This window comes from Brachionichthys hirsutus, chromosome 18, assembly GCF_040956055.1.
Source record: "Brachionichthys hirsutus isolate HB-005 chromosome 18, CSIRO-AGI_Bhir_v1, whole genome shotgun sequence".
Classification (NCBI taxonomy): domain Eukaryota; kingdom Metazoa; phylum Chordata; class Actinopteri; order Lophiiformes; family Brachionichthyidae; genus Brachionichthys; species Brachionichthys hirsutus.
Genome location: NC_090914.1, coordinates 7,195,998 through 7,220,391, shown reverse-complemented (window position 1 = coordinate 7,220,391; position 24,394 = coordinate 7,195,998). Strand labels below are relative to the sequence as shown.

General features: G+C 43.3%; 3 protein-coding genes across 3 annotated transcripts; 1 reads left to right on the top strand and 2 right to left on the bottom strand.

The window, feature by feature from the left end:
* Positions 1 to 747: 747 nt before the first annotated feature.
* On the bottom strand, positions 748 to 4,686 carry slc25a29 (solute carrier family 25 member 29). Its single transcript, XM_068752102.1, has 4 exons — positions 4,653 to 4,686; positions 3,716 to 3,759; positions 2,664 to 2,747; positions 748 to 1,642 (listed from the first exon to the last, which is right to left on the bottom strand). The coding sequence occupies exons 1-4, from the start codon at positions 4,684 to 4,686 to the stop codon at positions 836 to 838; spliced, it is 969 nt and encodes a 322-aa protein (XP_068608203.1). The 3' UTR covers positions 748 to 835.
* A 1,539-nt stretch (positions 4,687 to 6,225) lies between these two features.
* Positions 6,226 to 10,571, bottom strand: wars1 (tryptophanyl-tRNA synthetase 1). The gene is made up of 11 exons (XM_068751731.1): positions 10,526 to 10,571; positions 10,129 to 10,251; positions 9,099 to 9,315; positions 8,835 to 8,943; positions 8,420 to 8,539; positions 8,113 to 8,295; positions 7,832 to 7,932; positions 7,358 to 7,470; positions 7,085 to 7,258; positions 6,845 to 6,985; positions 6,226 to 6,739 (listed from the first exon to the last, which is right to left on the bottom strand). The coding sequence occupies exons 2-11, from the start codon at positions 10,237 to 10,239 to the stop codon at positions 6,581 to 6,583; spliced, it is 1,428 nt and encodes a 475-aa protein (XP_068607832.1). The 5' UTR covers positions 10,240 to 10,251; positions 10,526 to 10,571; the 3' UTR covers positions 6,226 to 6,580.
* Positions 10,572 to 11,443: 872 nt separating this feature from the next.
* Positions 11,444 to 23,695, top strand: wdr25 (WD repeat domain 25). The gene is made up of 6 exons (XM_068752309.1): positions 11,444 to 12,172; positions 15,207 to 15,354; positions 20,824 to 20,954; positions 21,872 to 22,042; positions 22,624 to 22,764; positions 23,405 to 23,695. The coding sequence occupies exons 1-6, from the start codon at positions 11,444 to 11,446 to the stop codon at positions 23,624 to 23,626; spliced, it is 1,542 nt and encodes a 513-aa protein (XP_068608410.1). The 3' UTR covers positions 23,627 to 23,695.
* Positions 23,696 to 24,394: the final 699 nt, after the last annotated feature.

Genomic DNA, 24,394 nt, shown 5'->3' with positions numbered 1-24,394 from the left:
GTACATCATTGGCTCCATAGCAATTTCCACCCTGCAGTCTGAGGCTAACGTTTGCCACTAAAGAGACGGCGTCCGCTCTTGACTAGACGTAGACAGGAAGATCTGTGCGGTCTAAATTCAAACGAGTAACGGCTTGGATCATTTGTTTCATTGCAGCAGACAGTTGAAATGTTTTAACATGTTATAGTTTCCCTTTTTAAAACTCGCAAAACGTACAGTACACGTTAATTCAATCACCTTTCAATATGGTGAATTACAGAGGACGCATTTGGACATTTGACCAGTGGGGTCACAATCTATTTTAGGATACATAAATCCGATATGAAAATGGATTCCACGTCTGTCTTTTTATTTACATCCATACAGATGTTTAAAACGAGGGAATCTCTTTAAATCTAAATGTTCTAAATCTTCAAGTTGTGCTGTTTTAATAATTTCATTTGATACAGTAGGAGATACAATACAGTACATTAATGAGTTCACTATAAGTATTACCATAACGCTATACATCCATTTTAATTCATATTCACGAGGAACGAATGCATCCGTGCACACAAGTGAGCAAACTGCACTTTCTAAATGAGCTGAATGTCTGAAGCATCTGATTGTAACCTTCCTAACTGAGTTATAACTTGAAACAACGTGTACAAAACAGACCATATTTACAATCTTAAAATAATATATATCTTTATTTTAAAATATATATATTACTTAAATACTACAAGAGGTCATTTTGCTGAAGCTCCATGGGCAGACGCCGAGAACGAGTTTACTTTTCTCATTGCTTGCAATCGCTGATGGTTCCGTAAACCATCGCCACGCTGCAACTACACTTCTATAAAACCGATGTGCCGACAGTCGTGACGCTCGTTGTCGAACGACGACTTAAATGCTGGTCGTCTGCGTCTGTGGTTGCAGAGGCTGCGACTCCCGAGTCCTGAAGGCTACACTCCTGTCCGTCACGCATGTACATTAAAAATAGAGTCACCGTGGCAAATGTGGTCGCGTTAACCGGAAACGCACGGAGCAAAGTGGACACGAGCCCACGGGAGAACGCCCTCCAGCCCTCCTTCTGAAAGCTCTGTCGGACGCAGTCCACAATACCATTGTACTTGTTAACGCCCCCGACCCCGTCCGCCTGGAGACGGGATTTGATCACATCCATGGGATAGGTGGAGAGCCAGGAAGCAATGCCAGACATTCCGCCAGCGAACAGCAGCTTGGGGATCATGTAAGGGTCTTCCGGTTCGCAGCCCAGGAAACGTGTCAACGAATCATAAGCGAGAAAGTACACGCCGAACCCAGGCATCTCGCGGACCAGGGTCGTCACCATGCCGCGGTTGATGCCTCGGATTCCCTCCCTTCTGTAGATTCTAACCAGGCAGTCCAGCGAGTTTTTATACATCTTGTTCTTTGACTTCTTCTCGCCGGTGCCTTGCAGCTGCATGCGCGTCTTGGCCAGCTCCATCGGGCAGCAAATGACGCACTGGATGGCGCCAGCAGACGCCCCGGCCAGGAACTGGTTGAGAGGGGTGTCGCGGCCAAGCTTGCGCATGGCGTTACCTTGGACACCAAAAACTATGGCATTGATGAAGGTCAGGCCCATCAACGGTGAGCCGATGCCTTTGTACAGCCCGAGCATCTGCAGGCGTAAAGACAGTAAACAGACAGAAATCTGTCACCGACGTTGTCAAAGTAAAGCCTTTTAACTCATCTAATTATACCAGAGACTGGTTTGGTACTACCCGTGTTTGTGTCCCTTGTGTAACTTATCTTTATTTAATAATTAACTATAAAGAATGTTTACTTACACCTGGACAATACAGATTTTTGCGTTTCTCTTTATTGCCACGATACTTCATATATCAATGGCATATTTACCAATCCTAAGAAATCACATCAGAAGCTTCACTGAATTCTGTCCAGCGGTTTAGGAGGAGACATGGAAAGAATGTTCCCACAGACAAGGTGACCCCTTTAGCGGTGGGGCTGAGATCGCTAAACTGAGATCAGAGTGAAAATGCTGCGGTTAGACAAGCCGTCATCAGATATAGCGCTGCTATCGTAAAAAAAAAAAAAAGAAGGAACAGGAAACTGTGGCTGCATTTAAAAGCTTTCATCCAGTGTTCCGTGCATTTCAGTGCTACATAGAATTTCAAGCTGAAGCTGTGCACGTGTTAAATTAAATCAACTCAAAGAAATGTAGTTTTTTTTTAATATTTTCTTTTTCCAGGCCTACAAAAATTCCTATCATTATTAAAATTAGATTAGCTGTTTTACTAATAACAGGAAGTGTACTTCAGTAAAGTCAAATACCAAAAGTATTACAGTAGTACAGGAGCAGACGCTGCTTAGATCAGATGGCAAAACGTCCAAAGCTTTATTTAGCCCTTGCAGGAACAAGGCCAACTGTGACCCTCCCTTCAGGCCCAACACCCTATGTTCGGAAGAGGCCTCCTGGCCTTTGGCTGGTGCTCGAGTTTAGCGAAGGGACTGTAACTGTACACGTTTATTAGTGGCCAGCCTCCATGTTGGCAGCAGAACAGGAAGCACACGTGAAGGCAACACGCATTTCTTAAACGTGATTCTTTTGAATGAAGCCAAAAACAAAAAAAGAAAATAGTTTCCGCACGTTAAGAGCTGCCCACAGAACAAAAGCTTACCGACTCTTGACGTATGATGGACTGGAAGCAGTGCATCGTCCCACGGTACAGAGGTTTGTCCACATTTTGCACCTGAAGCCTCACCTGTGGACGACAGGCCTCGCGTTAATCACACGACAGAACGACGAGGCCACAGAAAGCCAAGACGAATACAAACCATTGAAGTGAACAAGCAGGCAACAGTTTATTAGAATGGTTCTGCTCAGGGTAAAGAAGGATACGTAAAGAGTGCAACATCAACAATGAAGCCTTCTGTGCTTTGTATTTCTATAACTCATGACAAGACATGGGGTGAGGGGGGGGGGGGGGGGGACAAAAAAAAAAGACCTGGACCATACTTACTAGGTCCCATTTCCATGGAGAGGCTGTTTATTTCTCTCTCTCGTCTACAACACAGTGACACTGCCGCTGTTAAAGACAGCCTCCCCCAGACACCAGCTCGGGGAAAAATGACATTAAAAGCAATGCACAAAAGCGCTCAACCCGAACCATCGGCCACCTCGACGCACGGAAATGCAGGCTGTGATCTCAAACACCTCGGCTGCATTCACGCTGATAAAACGAATGACGCCGATTACGATGCATTCAAACTATGAATATTTAGTCTTTAATATTGATCTATTATATCAGTGCATATCATACTTCCTGTGATTTGTTCTTGGAAGGATTATAGAATTCAACTGGAAAACATAAATATTACTCAGTAATAAGCCAGTTACTGAAAGGCGTATCCATAACTAACCCATGATGGATCTAACTGAAGTCTAAATGAAGTGAATGTCTCTTCACTTCTGTGTAATAGCACAAGTAGTTGCTGTTAAATTCTGATTAGAGCTTCAAATTCATGTGTAAACATTCTGTTAAATAACATATGCAATCAAGACAAACCCTAATTTTACAGTCGTCCCTCCTCCTGGTCATTTATGTCACTCCAGCTGTAACTTCAGGTTATCTGGATTCATATTCAGGCTGCCAGTAAAGGGGTCTGACTTACAATCATGTCCCGTAAATAGAGGAAGAGAGAAAAAAAAAAAGGTGAAACAGGCACCCACCTTCACAGTGTCAAATGGATGCCCCACCAAAACACCAGCAGCACCTGCAAAAAACAGAGATTTAAGATCCCATCAGAAAACAGCAATGACTTAAACTCATTGATATAATAAAAACAGTAAAGGTACGCTCCATGGTAGGAACACACCGAAGCTTAAATCAGATACACTTTGATTCCCCCTGCTCCATCCCAGAGTGCAGTCACTAGGCTGTTGCTCAACCTCCCTGCACCCGCGTCCCTTTCTCCGTGACCTGGTAAACTTCTGTCCCAATAGATAACCTGACAATTGTTATTTGTTGCCTTTGGCAAACAAATCATTCAGTTTTGTGGCATCACTGCTGGAGCTCATGGGTTGTTCATTAAAAAAAAAAAAAAAGAGGAAAACAAAGCAAAGTTCCTTCAATGGAATGTATAACTCTGTGAATAATACAGAGGCCATGGCAGAAAACTAGATTAGCCACAGGTAACTAGAAATGATGGGCCCAACAAATAAAGCCACATTTCAGCATCTGATATCTGCAATCACTTCAGAACAGTTTATAATAATAAGTCCAAATGCTACAAGCTAACCTAAAAATGATCTGCTTCAATAAAAACTAAAACAACAACAACAACCCATCAAGTTACTGACCCCCAAAGACTATTCAGAGAATACATAAAATGCAGAGTGTGGCCTTGAGCAAAGACAACACAGCTGCACAGATCCCCGGGGGTTGACGTGGAGACGCATGGATCGATTTGGATGGCGTGGGGTCGGTCCCCGTGGATTTATGTCCACAGAGGAGCCGGTGGAGGGGGGGCGCCTTTCTGATAACGGGATGTGCTTATGCGTCCGGATGATGGAGACATAAAAAAAAGACGATCTTAGTTCATGCTAGCCGCTAGCTTCAACTCGTTAACCCGGCTAACGCCGCTAGCTAACATCAACGCTAGCTTACCTCCTAAGCAGCCCGCAGCGAAGTCCAATGCCATTCCCCCAACAACAACAACAACAACAACAACACGAAGCCCGACGTCCGAATACCTGTCGAGGTAAAGCAGCAGCTGATAAACCCGCGTTCGCGCGTCCTAGAGAGCGTGCGTTGCGTTATTTACAGCCGCCGGCGTGTCGGTCAACCAAACGCGCTAAGTTTAGCTTCCCGTAATGTCCTTAGAGGCTTCGGGCGCTGCTGATGCTGAGCTAACGATAATCACGCTGCTGGCTCCGTCACTGTGTCCGCCCCGCTCCGAACGGCCGAGGCGCTCTCTTTTTATCTTTTTTTTTTTTTTTTTTTTTTTTTACCAAACGTTTTCTATTTCTGTCGTCACGGACGGGCGTAGAAAAGAGCAAGTTTGTTTGATCTTTTTTTTTTTAAGGCAGCCCAATCGGGTGAGTTGGGGAAGGACAACTCCCCCCCCGCCCCGCCCCCCGTTCCGCCCCGCCCCGCCCCGCCTGCCCCGCCCCCAGGCCCATTGGCTGGAAACAGCAAACAGGGTGCTGCTTGTGATGATGATGAATATATTTATTAGATAGAATGTTAGAGTACAAGTACAGTCAAACAGTAGCATGTATTACAGTACAAGTACAGTCAAACACCCTGTCTAAGAGGAGCATCTCAAAAAAGCCCTTGCGGTCTTGCTTCCGTTGAAAGTCCTAAATCTAATCGCTGTCAAAATCCACCCTTATCAATTATCGTCAGCACATCTGTCGCTGTTGAATCCAGGATACGTCTCTGGGTATTGTGTGATGCGTTACATTCAAAGGAACCGTGTCCTCCATCAAGCGTTCTGCACCTCCTGGAACGAGCAGCTGATGACGTCACCCTGTGGAAGCCTGATGGGTTTGTTGTTGAATTCACCTCAGTGGGTCACAGCTCACTGCTGCTCATTCCAGAACTGCGAGGACATTGTCCCCCTGAGACCGGCTAACACCGGGGCTGCCAATGTTGACCCGTCAGTACTGCGGCATGTTCAGGACGCTTGAATTTGCTGTACAGTTACTATTTGTTCAGGCATGCACAGACCTGTTTCTGAGGTGTGGCAGCTCAGTATTTCAGTCCTAGTATTCAGGACTTGTATTTCTCCTTCTGTTTACATAATGTTGGTGTAGAAGTGCTTCTTTTGGTATGATTTGATTCTGATAAATCACTGAAGCAACGCTGTCTTATCTAAGGGGGGTTTCACCAGCTGTAGTGATCTTTCTGATTCATTTACTCACCAATCTCCATGCCTTCTGACTGAGGTTAGTTGTAAAAAGGAACTAGCCAGTCAGATGAGTTGGATGAAATTCACATTTCAGCTTCATATGTTCAGAATCATCACAAAATCTGTGCTGCGAATAGAGGAACAGTCAATTTTAAAGTAAAAGTAAAAATCAGGGGTGTGTTTTTAAATTCCTTGAACGTATGCTGTCATTTTAAGTCCAGCCTTCTGATTTGGATCCGAATCCAGTTCTGCATGGTGGAGGAACATCATCCGAATGTTTGCACAGTGCAGCACGTAAACGAAAGGAAAATTCATTTTGTACTTTCTCCATGATTTTATTTCAGGCATATATTTATTGGAGCCTTGTTACCAAGACAAGGCTTTGAAAAAAAATCAGTCAATTTGCTTCTGCTTTGCTTTCCTATCATTGAGTAAAACACTCAGCCTGATTATTGATATTACAATCTCCTGTCTCTTATGATCAGATTGAAAAACGTACACATTTAGAGCGAACACATTCGCAACGCCATGCCGAGTTTGATACAGAGAAATACGACATTACGGTAATTCACTTTTTTTTTTTACCCCATAAAGCAAACTGTAGCAGAAAATCCCATCACCTTTACATATTACGAGAATGTTAAATGGAAAACAGCTGGATCCTGCTGACGTCTCGGTTAGGCTAGATTTTAAAGTTTAAAGGCCTGGGTGTCATGAACTGCTTGACCGTCTCGTCCGTGACTCGTTTGCGTCGCTCTTGATGCTGGGCGATTATTGGCTGCAGAGTCTCGATCAAAATCTTCTTCAGTTCGCCCGTCAGGAGCGTTCCACTTGCATAGTCCTGAAAACGGGAGATTGGATGAGTGGTCGAGGCGTGAAGGATGGAAGTTAGAGGGGACGAGCGAGCAGGAAGAATAGAATGGAACACGAGATGCTTCTCTCTCACCTGTCTGATCTTCTCCAGGCGCTCATCATCCTCCATGAAGAAAGTCAAGTACATGTAGGAGACGTCTACTTCTGTGTTTCCGCCGTACTTCCTGTGCTCTTCCACCGTATCTTTTCCTCCTGAGAATGCATATTTATTGATCTGTGGATCCACAGTTCAAGACTAGTCAGTCAGCAATCAATTTGCAATACAAATCCGACCGGTTGGTGTTGGTGTTTAACAAGTAATTACATGCGCCACCTTGTTTTTGATCTGCTTGGGTGTGTCAGTGAGGAAGATGGAGGAGTTGGCATCACTGGCACTCATCTTGGTCTGTGCTCCCTGCAGGGCTGGGAAGAAGGTGGAGTGCATCAGGGCTGGTTTAGGATAGCCGATCCTTGGAGCAACATCCCGTGTCATCCTGAAGTAGGGGTCCTGGGTGAGACAAACAGACCCCAGCGCATTTTTTTTTTTTTATAAAATCTGATGCTGCCATGTAGTTTTGCTATCTAATATCATAAAAGTTGCCCTGACCTGGTCTATGGCACAAGGGATGAGGCACTGCGTATCCTTTCTGCTTCCGAAAATCTCTGGGAAAGAGTTACTGAAGGCTGGGGCAGCCTGTGTGGCTGGGAAACTGATCTTTCCTGGATGGATGAAATAGAACTGTCACCGTAAAGAAGCAACAAAGCATTAAAGCTTAAGATTGAGAAATTAAACAACAAATGCACAGATGTAGGTTTACAATAAAAGTCCCCCCCCCCCCCCCCCCATCTATGGCTTTAAGCTGTTAATGTGAGTGTCAGCAATTTGAACCCCAAAACTTTACAATGTATAATAAAAAAAGAAAGGAAATTTATTTGAAAAACAAAAGTAATTCACAACGCAGAAACTGCTTCAAAAGAACTTTCCCTTTTCTCCTTCGTTACAATGTGCCGGCAAAATGTAATGATTGATCAAAATGCTGGCCTGTTAGTCTTTTTCTTTAAACTTTGCCCGTTGTCTTACCAATGCAGTCGCTGTCTGTGAAGCCAAAGATGCCTTTGACCTGGTTGAATGTCACATGCTTCTGGACTTTCACTACATTCCTGAAGAATTCAGGGGATGACCTACAAACAACGGGTTGAAATTACAAATATCCAGACACTGATGCGTAATTTTATGCTCTACGTGAACAAATACGATTCTTTTGCCTTAATAAAGAGCTTAGTCGAGCTTTCAAGGAATTCTCAGATGACTCGGCAGTAAGGTCTACCAAATCGGACCATGAAGAACATTTTGCTTTTTACCCCATATATTCAAGATCAGAGAAGATGAAAGTCTTGTTGACATCGAAGCCGCAGGCAATGATGTCCCTGGTATTTTCTATAGCGAAGCGTTGGCAGTCTTCTATTGAGAGATCCTTCCACAGGTACTTCTCATCGTCAGTAAGCTGGATCACGAGAGGGATGTCAAATACGTCCTGCAGCCATCTAACGAAAAGGAAATGCATTTAGAATCAAAGTATGCCCCAAGAGCAGGATTATCTGTCAGCTTTACAGGTAAAGGACGCAACAGCTCTTTGGAATGAAATGCAATAGAGAGGGAAGAACTCACTTTGTAAAGATGAAGGGGATGAGGTGGCCGACGTGCATGGCCTCAGAGGACGGACCTCTACCAGTGTAAAGATAGAAGGACTTGTGCTTCTCATACGCATCCAGTACTTGATGCATATCTCTGGCAGAAAAAAACAACAGCGGCAGGAGGAGCATGATTATAAGTCTTACAAGAACGTTCCCGTTTTCACCGCCACCTTGTTTTGGCTCAAACAAAAGGCTCACTGGTGACGGCTAAGCCAAAAGGATGTGAGGGGAGGGGATGTTTTTATGTTGACTAATTTCCCTCAAGATTAAAAACTAGATCACACAACTACAGATGATGGGACACCCATCCACTAGAGGTCAGGAAGTAGGAACAAGAAAACATTGAAACATCACACTGCTTTAAAAAGTTCAAATCCGAGAACACTGACCTGTGTGAAAAGAAGATTCCTCTTCGTAGAAAGTGGTGAGGTCTCCGTCCCGTGACTCTTCCTATTCTGTCTACCAGTTCTTGGTTAATTTTACTGCTACCAAACCTCACTAAAGGAACACAGGACAAGATGTAAATTATTCAGCCATCGTAGGCCTGAAACGGCACATTGCCTTTTACATTACCCCAAAGACTACAAATACATTGCTGACATTTATCTTCTAGCTGGGTAAGAATCACAAATTCATGATCCTTCAAATCTTACCGATGAGTTTGTCGTAATCCACTCCCTTCGCGTTGGTGGTAGAAACGTTCCATGGGTCAACTGTGTCTTGATCATCAGCGCCGTCTGCTGCTGGCCCGTTGTAAGCGCCACCAGAGTTTTCTGAGGGTGGACAGCCTGCTTTGTAGTCCTGACCCGATGCCTGTTTATATTCCACTTTCAACTTTAGCAACAACTGAACAGCAGCTTCAATTTCATCCTGGGGAGCACAGAGACTGATCTCAGATAACACACACAGATGAGAGCACCTGATTGCCAACAAAAATGCGCAGCACTGTTTTCATTTGGTACTTTTTTTTTTAAAGAGTTAGTTCACACAAATTAAAGAGAGATCACAACTAACCATTTCATACACAGCTTTGGTTCTTGCAAGTAACGTATATCCGATTTTACATTTCAACACAACTCGTATTCAGTGGAGGCAAATTTTATTTTATTGTAGTTGATACATTAAAAGATGCACAAAAAAAAGTAACTGTAGATAATCCACTGAGCTCCGCAAAAAATCATTTCATTGACACTCCTTATTAACATAAACATGATTTGTCAGAAAACAGTTGACTTACTTAAACAACTTTACATCATGTTATTGTATATGCTATCTTATATATAAAATTAAACAATTGATAAATTCCTTTCAGGCAAGATTACTGATGTCTGATGTTGGCTTAATCAATAAATTATTATTATAAACTTATGTCACATCCAAAACTGTGGAAACATCTGATTTAATTATCACCACTCAAAATGTGATGTTTTAATTTGTCTTTATGTGCTTACTATTATGTTATAAACAGTATGGAAAACTCTCTGATGGTACATTCATTCATTCATATTAGCTCATGGTGCATAACGCCATAACAATTATATATTGATCACACTTCTACTGTAAAACCTATTTGTGATCACATCACGTGTCAAAACATGGGCAGCCAAAACCCATTTGTACGGACCAACCCTTTAATATCAAAGCCACCGAGTCTGTTTTGCGTGGCGTGGTACAAACACTCACCTTGTCAGCTTTGGCCGTTTTCAGGGTCCTGACTTGGTCTCCTTGTGCTGCCAATTTCTCGTAGAGCTCCATTGGATTCGTGGCTTTTTCTCCGTCTTGCTGATCTGTCATTGTTCCCGCATTCTAATAAAGAATAAAACGTAATGTTTTAACATACATATAAGAGAAATGACATGAAATGATCTGATCAGCATCTGTCAGCTTCACTTCTACCTCAAACTCTCCGGCGCTGTCCCATATGTGAATTTACCACACTAACCTAGCGCTAGTTAGCCGCTAGCCCGTTCATCTACATGGTTTTGCGTTTCATACATAAAGCAAATACTGTCACGACATGAGATAATTTAGCAGGTGATGCAATTTATTGTAAATATTGAAAGCAGCGATCTTGTCGTACCGTAGTCTGACGGCTGACGGCTTCTCATTCAACTTGCATCATCCTGCTCGGGTAGTGTGTGGATCAAAATCTTCCCCCTACAAACGAAGCCGTTCAAAAGGTTCCTATATAAATTAATCCGCTGAAATGTGCGACATTAGACATGCTGTTGAAGATAGTTAATTCACAGGATTAATCAAAAATGCCATATTAATTCTGAAGTATGTTCACACAGTAATATTCTTGTACATTTACACTTGTACACATTTTGATGCGATTACGTAGAACACAGGAAGTACATCGGAAGAGTAAGTCCGTGGCTATTTCCGGGTTCTTTCAAAATACAGTCATATAATGCTTCGGTATCTCGAGGCGAGTGGTCAAATCGCATTATTACGCTTATTTGAAAACAAAAATAATGCCGATGATTTTTGCGGGAGTTTGGATTTGATGCGCGCCTCTCAAAAGCACATACGTTGGATATTGATCGTTTAACGACGTTGCAGGTAAAGACGCGCTGGTTAATGTTGGTTTCATCCTGTTAAGTCGGGTTAATGTTAGTCAGCTGGAGTTGAGCACACAATATAAGCATAATTGTTAAAATCACTGGTCTGTCGTCTGTTTGTTTAAATATACAGCCGGTGGTACTTCGGCTTTGTTTTTAATATAACGAGCATATAATAGTTTATACTTCATATCCCTTATTTGGAAACCGCCTTCATGTATCTGATACATTAATGCTACAGTCCACCAATGACAACAAACAATCCAAACAAAACATCTGTGCAGGTATAGCTGCTGTCAAAAATGAGGCTGCTGCAGCAAACCAAGTAACCACTAGACGTCACCCTTGTGCCTCTAATGTACACACTGATATCTCGCCTGTTGCTGATTTCCCTGTTTGTTTGTTTGTTTTTAAAACAGAGCCGGTATGTTGAGATGTCATCATTAGTGGCCTACGAGGATTCAGAATCAGAGGGTGAGCAGACCGAAGAGGGAACATCGACTTGTGTCCAAACAGAATCTGGTGAAAGAAATCAAGAAGTCGGGCGCCGTGATTCCTCCGAGATATCCCTGAGCCACCAGAGCTTCACGCATGAGCATGACAGATCGGCGTTGGGGCATCACGGAGGTGTCTCAGGAAGAAACTCTTCTCTACTCCTACATTCACAACCACAGAGCTTTTTTGACATGGAAAGAAAATATTGCGGTGACAGGATGGCTCGAGAAAAACATTGTGAAGAAACTACAGCTCGTCTGAGTTTAGGTGGAACTCGGGTAAAGATTTCACCGCTGCAGATGCCTCTTCACATGCAGCAAAGTTTCAGTGATGACTTCAAAGCAGCGAAAAGGCATGTTCCTCCCTCGTCTGGTGTCAGACCGTACATCCCCAAGAGACACAGACAGGCCACTTCGCTAGAGACAGTAGACCCGCATTTCCCTACGGAGCAAGTCACGGGGAATCGGAGCAGGGAAAGCCAAATCCTGACAGAAGTGTCAGAAAGAGTAAAGCCACATCTTGCTCTCAAACCTGGCACTGCAGGGATACCCAAGAGACTCCTGATTAGCCTGGGAGGCCACCAGGGTCCGGTCAACGCCGTGCAGTGGTGTCCTGTTCCTCATCTCAGTCATCTGCTGCTCTCTGCCTCCATGGACAAGACTGTGAAGGTACAGTAGATGTAATTAATCCGCCACCGACAAACTGCTTTTAGAATCAAACTCGTCACTGTCAGTTTTACATGCATGTCAGGATGATCTCTCTCTCTCTCTTTCTCCCTCTCTCTCTTTATCTTTCTATAATCCACACCAGGGAAACGATCCTTAATTTCCCTGCCGTAAAGGTCAAGTCATTCAAATGTCTGCAAATGACTAAATATTTCTATCCCACGACAAAACCACCCGAGAGGACTTTGGAATAATTAGTCATTTAAATATGCATGAGGTCTTTTGCATAATCATGCAGTGGCAGCAGAGTGGCGACCAACTCCTTTGGCAACTGGAAGGAGCGGTTTGGGGCAGATGGTGGAGACGAGTAGCTCCCTCAGTCTGTGAAACAACAGATGAAGCAGCATGTGAAATGCTGCCGCACATCTCGCGTGTGTCATTTCGTTCAGTTTCAGGTCAGATTTCTTCTGCAGGTCTTTTTGTTTCTCCACATGTGCAGAATGAATGACTTCACAGTCCACAGATGACGACAAAGTTTTTTTTTTGTCACTATTGTGATGTAAATCTCGTGTATTCAGGAATTGGTTGACTCAAAATGCTATTCAATCTCCGAGTGCCATCTGTTTTGTAATATTTATGATGGTAGATTACTACTGGATTGAGTACTTCTGAGTACTTCTTTCACGCTGTAAGGAAGTCCTGGTGTAGAAAATCACAAGGAGCCTTGAACAGGCCACTTCTCTTAAGTGCCCTTGTTGTCATACTTTATTGTTTACTGTGAAGCTGTATTGGTTCCGGGTATAAGAAGATATCCGTACGCTTGAGACAGAAACAAACCAGGAAACCACATGCTTATCAGACTGCAGATCATCAAACAGCCTTTCGGATGGACTGAACCAGAATCCCTGTGTATCAATTTGTGCCTTATTGCTGCATTCTTGCCAACACACAGCCCTATTGATTAGGTCTTTCCTGACTTTCACCGGAGATCCTTTGTGCTCTGTGTGAGAACAGAGAAGGGACTCGCTCTATGAAGTCTCAGCGCTTCCCGCTCTGCGCCTGTGTGTCTTCATCAACATGCTCCAGGCTTCTTTCCCTCGTCTCCTCCATCCCTGCTGTCAGTTCCTCAGAGGTAGAGACTCAGACTCTTATTATTTCAGCCTGTTTGCAGCCCTAGTCGCCATGGCTACAGTAGGCCAGCAGTTTTAAGTTGATAACCGGAATACCAATTTAGTTTTAATTACGGAGAGTCATTTAGGAAGCAGATTTACCCCAATGAGTTGTCTGCAAGGAGTCGCTCTGCGGGCCTGTTAAGAGGCTGTGTGGCATTAAAACAAAACAAAAATGGTTTAAAAAAAAACACAATTTAATGACATGAACCTGTTTGGGGGGTGGGGGGGGGTCCTGAGTACTTTATGGCTGCTGTAGCTGAGGGGTGTTATTACGGTGCGTTTTGGTGATGATGAGAAACGCGATGACGGGGACCCTTTGTGATGACGCGACGTGATCAGTCACTGCTTGGTGGATTTTGACGTTGCCAAGAGAGGGCAGTGTTTGCCCAACCCGAACCATCACTCAGCGAAGTGGCAAATAATGTTGCACAATGAATGGAATTATTCTTAACTGATCCTTCAATGTTTAGTTAACTTTGAGACTCTCTTTCTCTCCCGCTGTCTCTCCTTGCCCTGGAGGTATCTTTGGCATTCTGTTTGTTGAACTCCTGCCTGCCAGATTGATATGTCACCCCCCCCCCCCCCCTGTCCCTTGTGGTAGTTGCGGCGCAGAACTTCTCAGTGTGTTTCTCATGCTGCTGGAGGAATCATGTTTAATAATGCAGCACTGAGAGCGCAGCGAGGGTTCTGCAAAACCCCACAGATCTTCAAAGCTCCTCTGTGTCCCTGTCGATGCCCGGGGGGGGGGGGTGCAAAAAATACTTCATCATTAGTGTAATGTATCTCACCTCAGTGGGAGCCACACCGGACCACCCGCTTAGATTTCAGGTTGGCCGTCAGGGAGCCGCTTTTCTCTTTTCACATATCTGACAGAAAGCTTGCTAGTCATTAAACAGGACATCTAATGAAACGCGTGTGACGACATCGACCAGCCTGTGTGCCAAATGCTCTTTTTGCACCATTTGGCACATCACGCCACCACGCAACAGCCGTCAAAGTTGAGATCAACAATAGAACAGACTCGCAGGTTAACGACTCATTCACAAATATATTACAGTACAAATCCACCAACGCTAATCGCACCACCGGCGGATTGTTTTATAAACACGCTCACAGGTGATTAGTCTGATTATTCAACTACCAAGGTTGTCTGTTGCTGTTAAATCCAGAAAATAAGCCGGATTTGCTTCATGACATACTATCCAGTGGCACGCTGGAGAGTAATTAGAGTTCATCACCAATGGATTTCAGTGAGAGAGAGGCTCCGATGATACTTTTCATAGCTTTGTAAAGTAGACCGATTTGTGCACACAAGAAAGGCTTCCGGGCCGGACTGCAGAGCCGTGCCAGAAACTATTCCGTTTGTTTCATCTTTTCAGTTGGGAGAGGCCAAACCAGGAAAGTTTGATTCTCATTAAACTGCCTTGAAACGTCGTCCGAAAGCAACGCTGTGTGAATCACACACAGCGTGTCACGCTCTCTGATGTCTCCTTCCCCCCCCCCCCCCCCCCCTCCTCCTCTCTGTCCTACTCATTTCATCTGGGGCCTGTTTGCGGTGTAAAGGATGCAGGAGTCAACACCAACCTTTTGGCCTGTTAGCAGCACACCTGCAGCTGCTTTTTATCTCTTTTTTTTATATATATATGCGAGGAGTCAAAGCAACCACAAAGACTCGCACTGAGTCACTGGTGTAACTGTGTGTTCTGGATTTTGCAGCATAAACTCAGTAATCAGTTCCTGTGATATGAAGTTGTTCGGTCACTGCATGCATGCAAAGCTTTCTTCATGAACCGTGCAAACACTAGATGTTCCCGCAGCCGGCATGTATTTGCAGCTTTGTCTTGAGATGCCTCTGTGGCCCGCAGGTGTGGGACGGAGCAGAGACGGGGCGATGCCTGAGGGTCTACACCTGCCATTCGGGAGCCGTGCGTGACGCCTGTTGGACCCGGTGTGGGCGTCAGCTTCTCACCGGTTCGTTTGACAACTTTGCCGTGATCACAGACGTAGAGACGGGTGAGCAGCAACGCTTCGTTCTTTCGGTCCAATGAACGCAACGCAGAATCACAGTAAGGTTTCTGAATCGTATTCAATGTTGATGAAAGTTGCAGCACATTTAATTTGTGAAAAAAAGAAAATAAAATCAATTCGAGCTGCTTTCGGACAAACATTTTTCCTCAAAGCTCATTGCTAATTTAAAGAATTGTAATACATGTCTGGAATTTCAATCGCATTGGTGTCGAGAAATCCCTCATCGCCGAAGAAGAAGTGTTCATAAACAGCAAAGCCGCTTCTCTCTCTGTACTCATCACTCATTTTGGTAGCAACCGAAGCCAAAGCTGCATTTCTTGAGCAAATTAATCCTAATTGGTCGACTGTCCCTTTCCAAACATCGTCCAACCGCAGCCAAGTAATGCTGCTTCTTCTTTTCAAAGCTGAAATGAAGCGCCACATTCCCTTTCAGCCTGGAGTATCCTGAATCCCACTGGGCTCCCTATGCTGTTAATATTGCATTGATATATTGATAGGATATGGCCCCAGGCTCAATCATTTAGGTCTTGGTGGTGACCTGGATGTTTTTGTTCCCTCTCCAATGTGGGCATCAAGGGTTTCATTGTCTTGGGGGGGTGTAGTCCAGACAGAACTCTCCTCAACAACTGCTCAAGAAGATTAGGTGAAAGTTTTCACATGCTTTCCAGTTTATTTTTAAAAGTTTTTCAACATATCTTATGATATGAAATAATGAAACCAATGCGATTCAAAACTCTCGGTTTTTAGCGGTCAGTGAGTTGCATCACGAGGGTCAAGCTGCTTTTTGCTGCAGTAACGTAAAGGGGAAAACGACCTGCCTTGCCTTGAGGTTTCTGCTGTCAGGTTGCAGCTGAAGTCCCTTTTGTTCGATCATAGAAACAATCAAGGTGACATTTACGAGCTGCACTGCTGCACTGTGTAGAACAGAGCGGCTGATTGTTCTGCAGTTCACCTTCAAATGATGCAATTCAACCATTTCCTCTGTTTGATGTTAGAAATAACTCACGGAAATCTCTTTCTACTTGAACAGAGTGACGAGTCCGCATTCCTGTAGGAAAAGACCTCAGAGATCGGATCAGCTGACTCAAAATGGACATTGTTAGTAGCCGCGTCTCTCGGGTCAGCGCATGACTGCGATGCCTTGCTGCCGTTTGCACTTCCCCTCTCAGGATGTCTGTCAATAAAGCCTACGGATAATAGTTTGGTCGCAAAAGCGGGATCAATAATGGACACAACACCGCAGGAGCAGCCACCGTGACCTTACACTGGAGCGTCGCGCGCCGTAAACATAAAACAAACAAGTGTTTATTTTGGTTTTATGCTTTGATAATCCAGCAGTGGGCTAGTTCTCACCCGCCGGATGCTCCGTTGGGTTCAGACCGGCAGCTTTGACGTGATGTCAGGAGCTCTCACACAGTTTATGCTCTGATTTATTTTCCCACCACTCTAATTTGTCTGTAGGAATATGGAACAACCTGCATTGTCTCTGAGGAGGAGGGTTAATAAATGTGTAATAAATGGAGGTAGCAGCGTGTTTGACACGGCACACTGTGAATATGATGAATGTGATCTTTACTCCAGTCACATTAATCTGCAGCTACTCCACTCTGCTTCTGAAGGCAGCCGGGCCTATTCTGTTCATCGGTGGCCCCTCACGAGTCGCGTACATCATCCACAAGATAACCTAACATACTCTGCACCGTTGATAGGCTTACACAGAAATTGAATTATAGAGCAGCCTATGCATTCAGTGAAAAGGTGCCTATTTTTCTTTGTCCATCTTTGGAGTTGTTACTGTGTCCAATTTAATTTGTACAATCCTATATCCACTCCCAGCGGGCTGTCACAGTTGAATGGCAATGTCAGGAGAGAGGAGCATGCCTGGAGGGAGAGCAAGCTGACGGACAGAATGCAGGAGGAAAGAAAAAAGATTGAAAGGAGAGGAGGAGGGGAAGAATGCAAGAGAGAAGAAAAAAAATCAAGAGATGTAGAGCAGGAGTTGGGGAGTGGAATAAATGAATTTCATCTGGAGGGCATTAGTGTGGCAGCTGTTATCCAGCCTGCTGCAGGTCGAGGTCCCAGTTTGTACACGAGGTCTCTCCATGTATTCAGTTTTAAATGAGTATTATTATTGTTCCATTATTTGATCCAAACATCCATTCAATACGCGCACCTATTATTGAGATGCCTTCATCAGTCAGAGTCGAGTCTGTGGTTCAGGGTCTGAGCCAGTAGCTCAATGCTGAGCTACATTTTGGTTCTGAGTTGGGGTCGTCCCACACTGTCATGTTTGATTTAAAAAAAAAGAAATGCAGCACTACGTATCTGGTCCATCTGTGTAAAAAAGAAAAAGAAAAAGCTGTTCATTCTTTCACCAACACGTTTCACAACCAGTCAGGTGAAATCAGACAACCTGCGCTTCTAAATCAACCTTTTGATTTGATAAAGCAGATATTATTAATCACAAAGGTAAACTTGCTATTGCGATGCATGAACGTGTCCTAGACGCAGCTAGATTTCACCTTGCGTTGGACAAAGACACTTTTCAGACTCTACAAGCTTTACGCTGCCTCTAAATGTTTGCTCTTAACCCTCCAATGAGCTGTTTAACTAAAGACATTGACTATTTAGATTGTTTTCCCACAGCTTTCAACCACGTCTCGGAGCCATCCTGGCAGATAGAGACCCTTGGTCGTCATAGAGATCATTAACAATCTATCATGTGACCTAATTTTGGACTTTGTGTTGTCTGGTATTTTTTGTAAAGCTCCCTTTCATCTTGAAAAGCCTTCGCACAACATCCTGAAACTCGCTTTAATGTGTCAAACGAAGCCCATGAAATAATTACTGGACAGCTATTGAAATTTGATTGAGTTATTTTAAGATTTCAGAGCACTTTGTTGATTTGAAACTTGCAAACGTATATTTCTGCTTGTGACGGCGCACTGCTTTGGATGTGGATGTGCTAATGAGGCAGCAACCATTTGGCTGTGGCGTCCCTCTGCTCTGAGGGCTCACCCCTGCCATCCCAATCATCCGTGATGTTGTCTGCTCTGTAGTTAACCGCCGTGTTTCAGCTCCACGGCACGGTCGCTGTTCTTTCAGCACTACAAAGTCAACTTTAGAGAGGGAGCTACGGAGCACTGCAGCCTTCCCTTATCTCCTCTCTCAACCAGTCTAATTAATTTTACTTAATTAAAACATGACGAGGCCCTATGTATTACCAGGAAAATTTACATTTTTTATTTTTTATTTTTAAAGCGCCTCACCAAACACAAGTTTTTAAATCTCAATGACAGATCTTCTGCTTATCGCTAGGGGTAAGCCAATTAGGTAGGAAGCGTGAGCTCCAACAAAATTGCCTGTTTAAACTTCAGATCCATGCAAGACAAATTTGTGAACAGGCTAGTCCACAATTAAGTGAAAGGAGGTCCATTTTTTTTTACTGCAGGAGATTATCCACCCCAAACAATTATATAAATATATCCTGGAAGAAATGCCTGCCTAAGACTCTTTTGGATGAGGGCTCTGTTGTTTGTTTTTTAGATTAATGAGCCCTTAAGCCCCAAAGTTTTCGACTTTGCATACCCATCGACAGAGCTGCTCACATCCCGCATTCTTCATCATTTCTAAAACTAATTTTTGGTCAGGTTTGATTATATTTAAACCCCTCTGTGCTTTAGTTTGGTTTTAAATGTGACCTTAATATTCTGTTTTTCTACTCTCCTTCTTCTCCTTTGTCTATTTGGATTATCTCCTTGTCTCCAGAGATGTTTTAATCAAGTTGCTTTTTTTGGAGACTGATGCTTAAGATCTTCAACCCACGTTCTTGTCTGCTCCATCACCCACAGTCATTAAAATGATTTAGAGACCGACTCTTCAGTAGTTGCACTCTCACAGGGCACCCAATCACAAAACAAATATGAGTTTCATTTCATCACAATAAACTGTCATTGATCCCTAGCGAGATTATGTTTAGATTTTTTTCTTACTGGCAGAAAGATGCTGATAGATGCAGCCTCTGAACAAGCTTGCACTCGAAATGACCGCTGGAGGCTCTTCATCTTTTTAGAGTCATTTATTAATTTTTAGAGCCATTCATTAATTTAAGAAGGTGCAAAGAGATGGAAGACTCTGTCTTTGGCAGCAAACAAGATTTACTTTGTTGTTTATCAATGAACTTGTAGGTGAACTTGGTCATTTGATGGCACACAGTCTTTGTTTCACAGCATGGGCGGATGTAGGGATGGAAATCTGCTGAAATCCACGTGGCCCCTGAAGTATCCCTTCAGTGGAGCCTCAAACATGTCTTAGTGATGAGACGTTCATGTCATGAAATCTTTTTTTGATGCAAGTGCTTACTTCCGTGAATTTAGCATGTCATTAATAATAAAGCAAGAATTCTGGGATTCAAGTCAGAAATCCGCTCACGAATCTGATGAGGACTTGACTGAGGATGATTGGATTCTTGTAATGAGCTCAATTAATAATCTAAAGAGAGTTTTCAGCAGACTTCTTCATACTTTTTCACGGCACAGCAGCTGCAACAGTTGATCTTAATTCATGATCTTAATTTTCACAGCCTGCACTTTGTTAATGTATAGATTTATTATAGGCTTATTAATCGCATTCTGCTAAATCGCTGTATTTTTTTCTTCATAGAGATCAGCAAAGCTTAGTAACATTTCCAAACGTATTCATGCAGACCATATCGGTTGGAGACAGATGTGTGCAGCATCAGGAGAGAAGTTCTCTGGGCAGAGAGTAAAGGACTCTAAAGAAAGACTCGGAGTTAAACTGGAAATGAGTTCCTCACAGCTGAGTAGACATTTTTAGGTCCAAACACCAGATGTCCTCACATAAACTCGCTCGCTTCACAGATGCGACTTAAATAGTCAACGTGTCTTGGCATTCTTATTTTCTAAAACGTCGTTTTACTTGATACATGGGATGCATTTAATGATTGATTTGAATGTTGAGAATGATGCGGATTATTTTCCTTTTCTCAGTAATTGTTTTCTCTATAAAATGTGGAAAATGCCCATTTTAAATCCCCATGCTGGATGAGTCTGACTATTTTGCCTGACTATTAAGTCTAAAAGAGAATCTGCCTACAAGTACTTGACATCTTTACTTGAATACAGCTCAAATTATTTTCCAGTCATCAAAATGGTCGCAGAATAACCAGCTAATCCTCACAGTTGATTTCCCCCCTCATATTGGATAGGAATACATTTTTGTCCCACTATTGTTTAGAGGCTATTTAACAAGATATTAATGCGCAAAACTAAAATCTTTTTCGCCACACAAATATTGAAAGAAACCACATTCAGTGCAAGACTTGTCAAGTCACGTTTTAGCCCAGAATAAAGTATAAATAGAATACCATAAACTGACTAAAGTCTCTCTCTCTCTCTCTTGCACTCTCTCACTCATAATTCTTCTTTTCTGTAGGGCAGCAGGTGGTGAGATTAGACAACCAGTTCAAGGTGATGTGTGCGGTCCTGCATCCCAGCAGCCCAAACGTATTCCTGTGCGGAGGATACGGTCCAGTAGTCAAGGCCTGGGACTCTCGCAGCTGCAAGGTCAGATTTATTACCCTCCTTAGAGTAGATTAATCAGTTTTATTGACTGTTGTCTGACATTTTATAAATCTAAGCCAGGTGGGCTGTGAACAGATGTGTCTCATCCACAGCTCCCTCCCACACACCAACACTAGAACATCTGAGGCAGGCAGCATTTGGCTGAGCACAATGATGCATGACCTGTTTCGCTAAACGATAATATGGCAGCATGCACAGTGCAGCACTGCTGATTATCACGTATGTGTTCAAGGCTAATTTTCATAAAATTTAGAAATCATAACTGTCCAATGAAGTTGTGACCTAATATTGCTATTAAACTTAACGGACTGGTTCATATGATACGTTCTCACATGAAATAATTTCCCCAAAGGCGACCTGATTAGTTTCCCTGCAGGGTTTCGAGTTTAAGACTGAAGGGATTGCTTCTACATCAGGCCTCTGTGTGAGCTGCAGAGTGAACATAGACCAGTTCACAGCCTATGTGTGGGTAATGTAGCATCCTAGCTGCCTGTCAGTCTCACCCCACACTCTCTTCCTGCTCTGAGGTAAAACTACCCAAGTGTACGAAAAGGCTGCGACCTGCAGGAACAGAGTTAACCCCTTGAACTACTTGAGTGAGATTGCGCTGCCATCTTTTGATAAACCTCTTTGATAATAGTGAGGGCTTAATGTTTGGTTCAAGTAACAAGGCAGTAGGAAATCATTTCATGTCGGGTTTTGAAGGTTAGATTTTGCTCTTAAAGGAAACGTAATCATGTTGGAACTGCAGGCTTTGGCTGACAAATGAAATAAAACTTTTTTCGCTTTTGATCTCGGGTGGGCAAGATGCAAATACTGTCAGTGCATAATGTTTCATTTTAGTTGGGGTTTTTTTGCTGCTGCTTTGTATTTAGACTGCATCCTTGCATGGTTTCCAGGTGGTGAAAGTGTATAAAGCAGGGATTCAACAAACCCTGGATATCCTCTTCCTGAGAGGAGGGGAGGAATTCATATCAAGCTCTGACTGCGTGAGCAGAGACTCTGCTGATCGGACTCTCATCGCCTGGGACTTCCAGACCACGGCCAAAGTCTCCAACCAGATCTACCATGTAAGGAAATCTGTGTATGAATTAGAAGAAAAAAAAACATGTGCATACATCCAGTTCTGACTGGTGAATTGTGTTTAAATTATAAGACAAATGACTTACAGTCAGTTTGGATTTTAACAGAGAAATAACATTTTCCGTCTCAGGTTATATTTCTGAAAATGTGTGAACCTCCCGATGCGAAACCAGAGGGTAATGAGGCTTGTGGAACTGGCATAGTTTGACAGTTACAGAGCGCTGGAGGAAGTGTGTGCTCTGTTGAACGGCACAGAGTTTAAAATGTAATTTTAATGCTATTGTGTGTGTTTTTTTTCTTTTCTCCTGTTGAATAAATTCGGCTTTCTCAATTTAAATTGAGCATTTGTCCAGAGGAGCGCTGTGACGCTCGGGAGTCCTAGAAATTCTTTGTGCTACTCTTAATGTGTGGGGGCGAAAGAAGAGCATACAAATACAATACAAAAGCTTTCTCAAAATAATGCTGTTGTTGACGTGAAGCCGAGTTCATGGTAAGAAAGGCACGGAAATGTCAAAGAATGAATGAATCTTTCCCTCTGGATTCCTCCCTCCTCTCATTTGGCTCCCAGGAGCGGTACACTTGCCCCAGCCTGACTCTCCATCCAACGGAGGAGTCCTTCGTTGCCCAAACCAATGGGGACTACATGGCAGTGTTCTCCTCTCAGCGGCCCTATAGGATGAACAAGACGAGGCAATACAAAGGACACAAGGTCAGAAACAGCTGTTGCCTTCGGGGGTGGGCATTTGCTGAAAATGAACTTTTAGACGACGCTTCAGCTCCGTTCAACCTTTTGCCGCAAGTGACACGACTTGGATTTTTTTGTCAAATGCAATCTTTTATCCTTGAATGTTCACATTCTTCTTTCTATAAGACCAATATTAACCCCTCATTTACAAAAAGCATAGCAATGATCAGCAATAAATGTCCACAATTGGTTCTGAGGGTTTTGTCATAAACGACTTGGTCTTAAATCACCCCGTGTGAAATTAGCGTAAATATATTATGCTGCATCGTGATTCTGTAAATGAGGAGTAGAAAGAGTCAATTTCATAGGCCGTACGTCGACGACTCCCTGTAACTACTGATACATATCTCATTTCTTGCATCTTTTGCGTCATTTATTTATTATTTGAGGAGAAGGTAAAAAAACAGGATTTGGTGGAGGGCCCACCATAAATCAAAGAGCTTTCAGTGAACTTTAAAGCTTTCACCCAGGAACACACTGACCTGCAGCCACTGACACCCACAACCCACCAATCTGTAGCACTGGGACATTTTCTTTTGCCTTGCTCAAGGACGCCCTGTTGAGGCGGAGGTAACGCTGCTCTTTCACCTGCATCTCTTTCTAGGTGGAGGGGTATGCAGTGCAGTGTGGGTTTTCTCTCGATGGGACTATCCTAGCTTCTGGAAGCTCCACTGGCTCTGCTCACTTCTACGATTACCACAATGCTCGCCTTCTGCACACCCTCCGCGCCCATAGCCAGCCCTGCCTGTGTGTGTCTCAGCATCCCATCCTACCTGCAACCGCAGCCACCTGCGACTGGTCTGGGGAGATCAAGGTGTGGCACTAAGGACTACAAATGAAATGTATATGTTTGTAAAATAGAACTGCCGACTGAAATAAGATTGCCCATTGGCTGTCAGAGGACCACTTTATCTATCTTCAAGTGTTAAACTTGCATAATCTCTTGTAAAATAAACATTTGGCAAAAATAAAATGCTCTAAATCAGCTAACTGCTGATGTCTTTAAAAACTGTTTCTGCACTGTTTGTATCTTGCAATGCTTTTGAGACACCCACACCTCCTTCATTCCCAGTGATAGGAACTTGAACTTAAGAATCAGCACTCCTTCTGTAAATGCTACTGTAGGCATGTTTTTTTTTTCTCTCTATTTGACCCAACTTTTTACATCTTGAAATGTGGGAAAGTTACACTGTGAGATAAAAGTTTATTTACAGATCCAAACAAAAGTTAATTATTTATAGGCCTTTAATCTAAAGTGATAGGCATGTAATGATTTCATTATCAGTTTTCTTCTCCAAAAACTGCTGCAGACTGAACACAACCAAATTTGTGAAGTGTTTTTTTTTTTAATAGTGGGGGAAAAAAAGAATGCCCTTTGGCATTCTCTAATCAGCAGTGTTTTTATTCCACTTTTGTGCAAACGCATCATTTTCCTCAATGCATTTTGTTCCTACTGGCTCCGATATGACAATTCCATTCCCAGTGACATCTTAAAGCATCACAGAGATCCAAAAGCGATATGCATGCATCTGTCATAGCATTGTTTATGGTGACGTGCACAGATTCTGGTGGATCATGAAGAGGTTGAGGTTTC

Excerpts from the sequence above, each read along its gene's own strand:
- wars1 (XM_068751731.1), bottom strand. The coding sequence starts at position 10,239 with ATGACAGATCAGCAAGACGGAGAAAAAGCCACGAATCCAATGGAGCTC. Across the intron at positions 8,944-9,098 it reads GGATTACGACAAACTCATCG|TGAGGTTTGGTAGCAGTAAA; the intron begins GTAAGATTTGAA and ends GTGTTCCTTTAG. Across the intron at positions 8,296-8,419 it reads ATCCCCTTCATCTTTACAAA|ATGGCTGCAGGACGTATTTG; the intron begins GTGAGTTCTTCC and ends CCTTTTCGTTAG.
- slc25a29 (XM_068752102.1), bottom strand. The coding sequence starts at position 4,686 with ATGGCATTGGACTTCGCTGCGGGCTGCTTAGGAG. Across the intron at positions 3,760-4,652 it reads CGCTGCGGGCTGCTTAGGAG|GTGCTGCTGGTGTTTTGGTG; the intron begins GTAAGCTAGCGT and ends TGTTTTTTGCAG. Across the intron at positions 2,748-3,715 it reads ATCCATTTGACACTGTGAAG|GTGAGGCTTCAGGTGCAAAA; the intron begins GTGGGTGCCTGT and ends TGTCGTCCACAG.
- wdr25 (XM_068752309.1), top strand. The coding sequence starts at position 11,444 with ATGTCATCATTAGTGGCCTACGAGGATTCAGAATCAGAGGGTGAGCAG. Across the intron at positions 22,043-22,623 it reads TCTCCAACCAGATCTACCAT|GAGCGGTACACTTGCCCCAG; the intron begins GTAAGGAAATCT and ends TTTGGCTCCCAG. Across the intron at positions 22,765-23,404 it reads GGCAATACAAAGGACACAAG|GTGGAGGGGTATGCAGTGCA; the intron begins GTCAGAAACAGC and ends ATCTCTTTCTAG.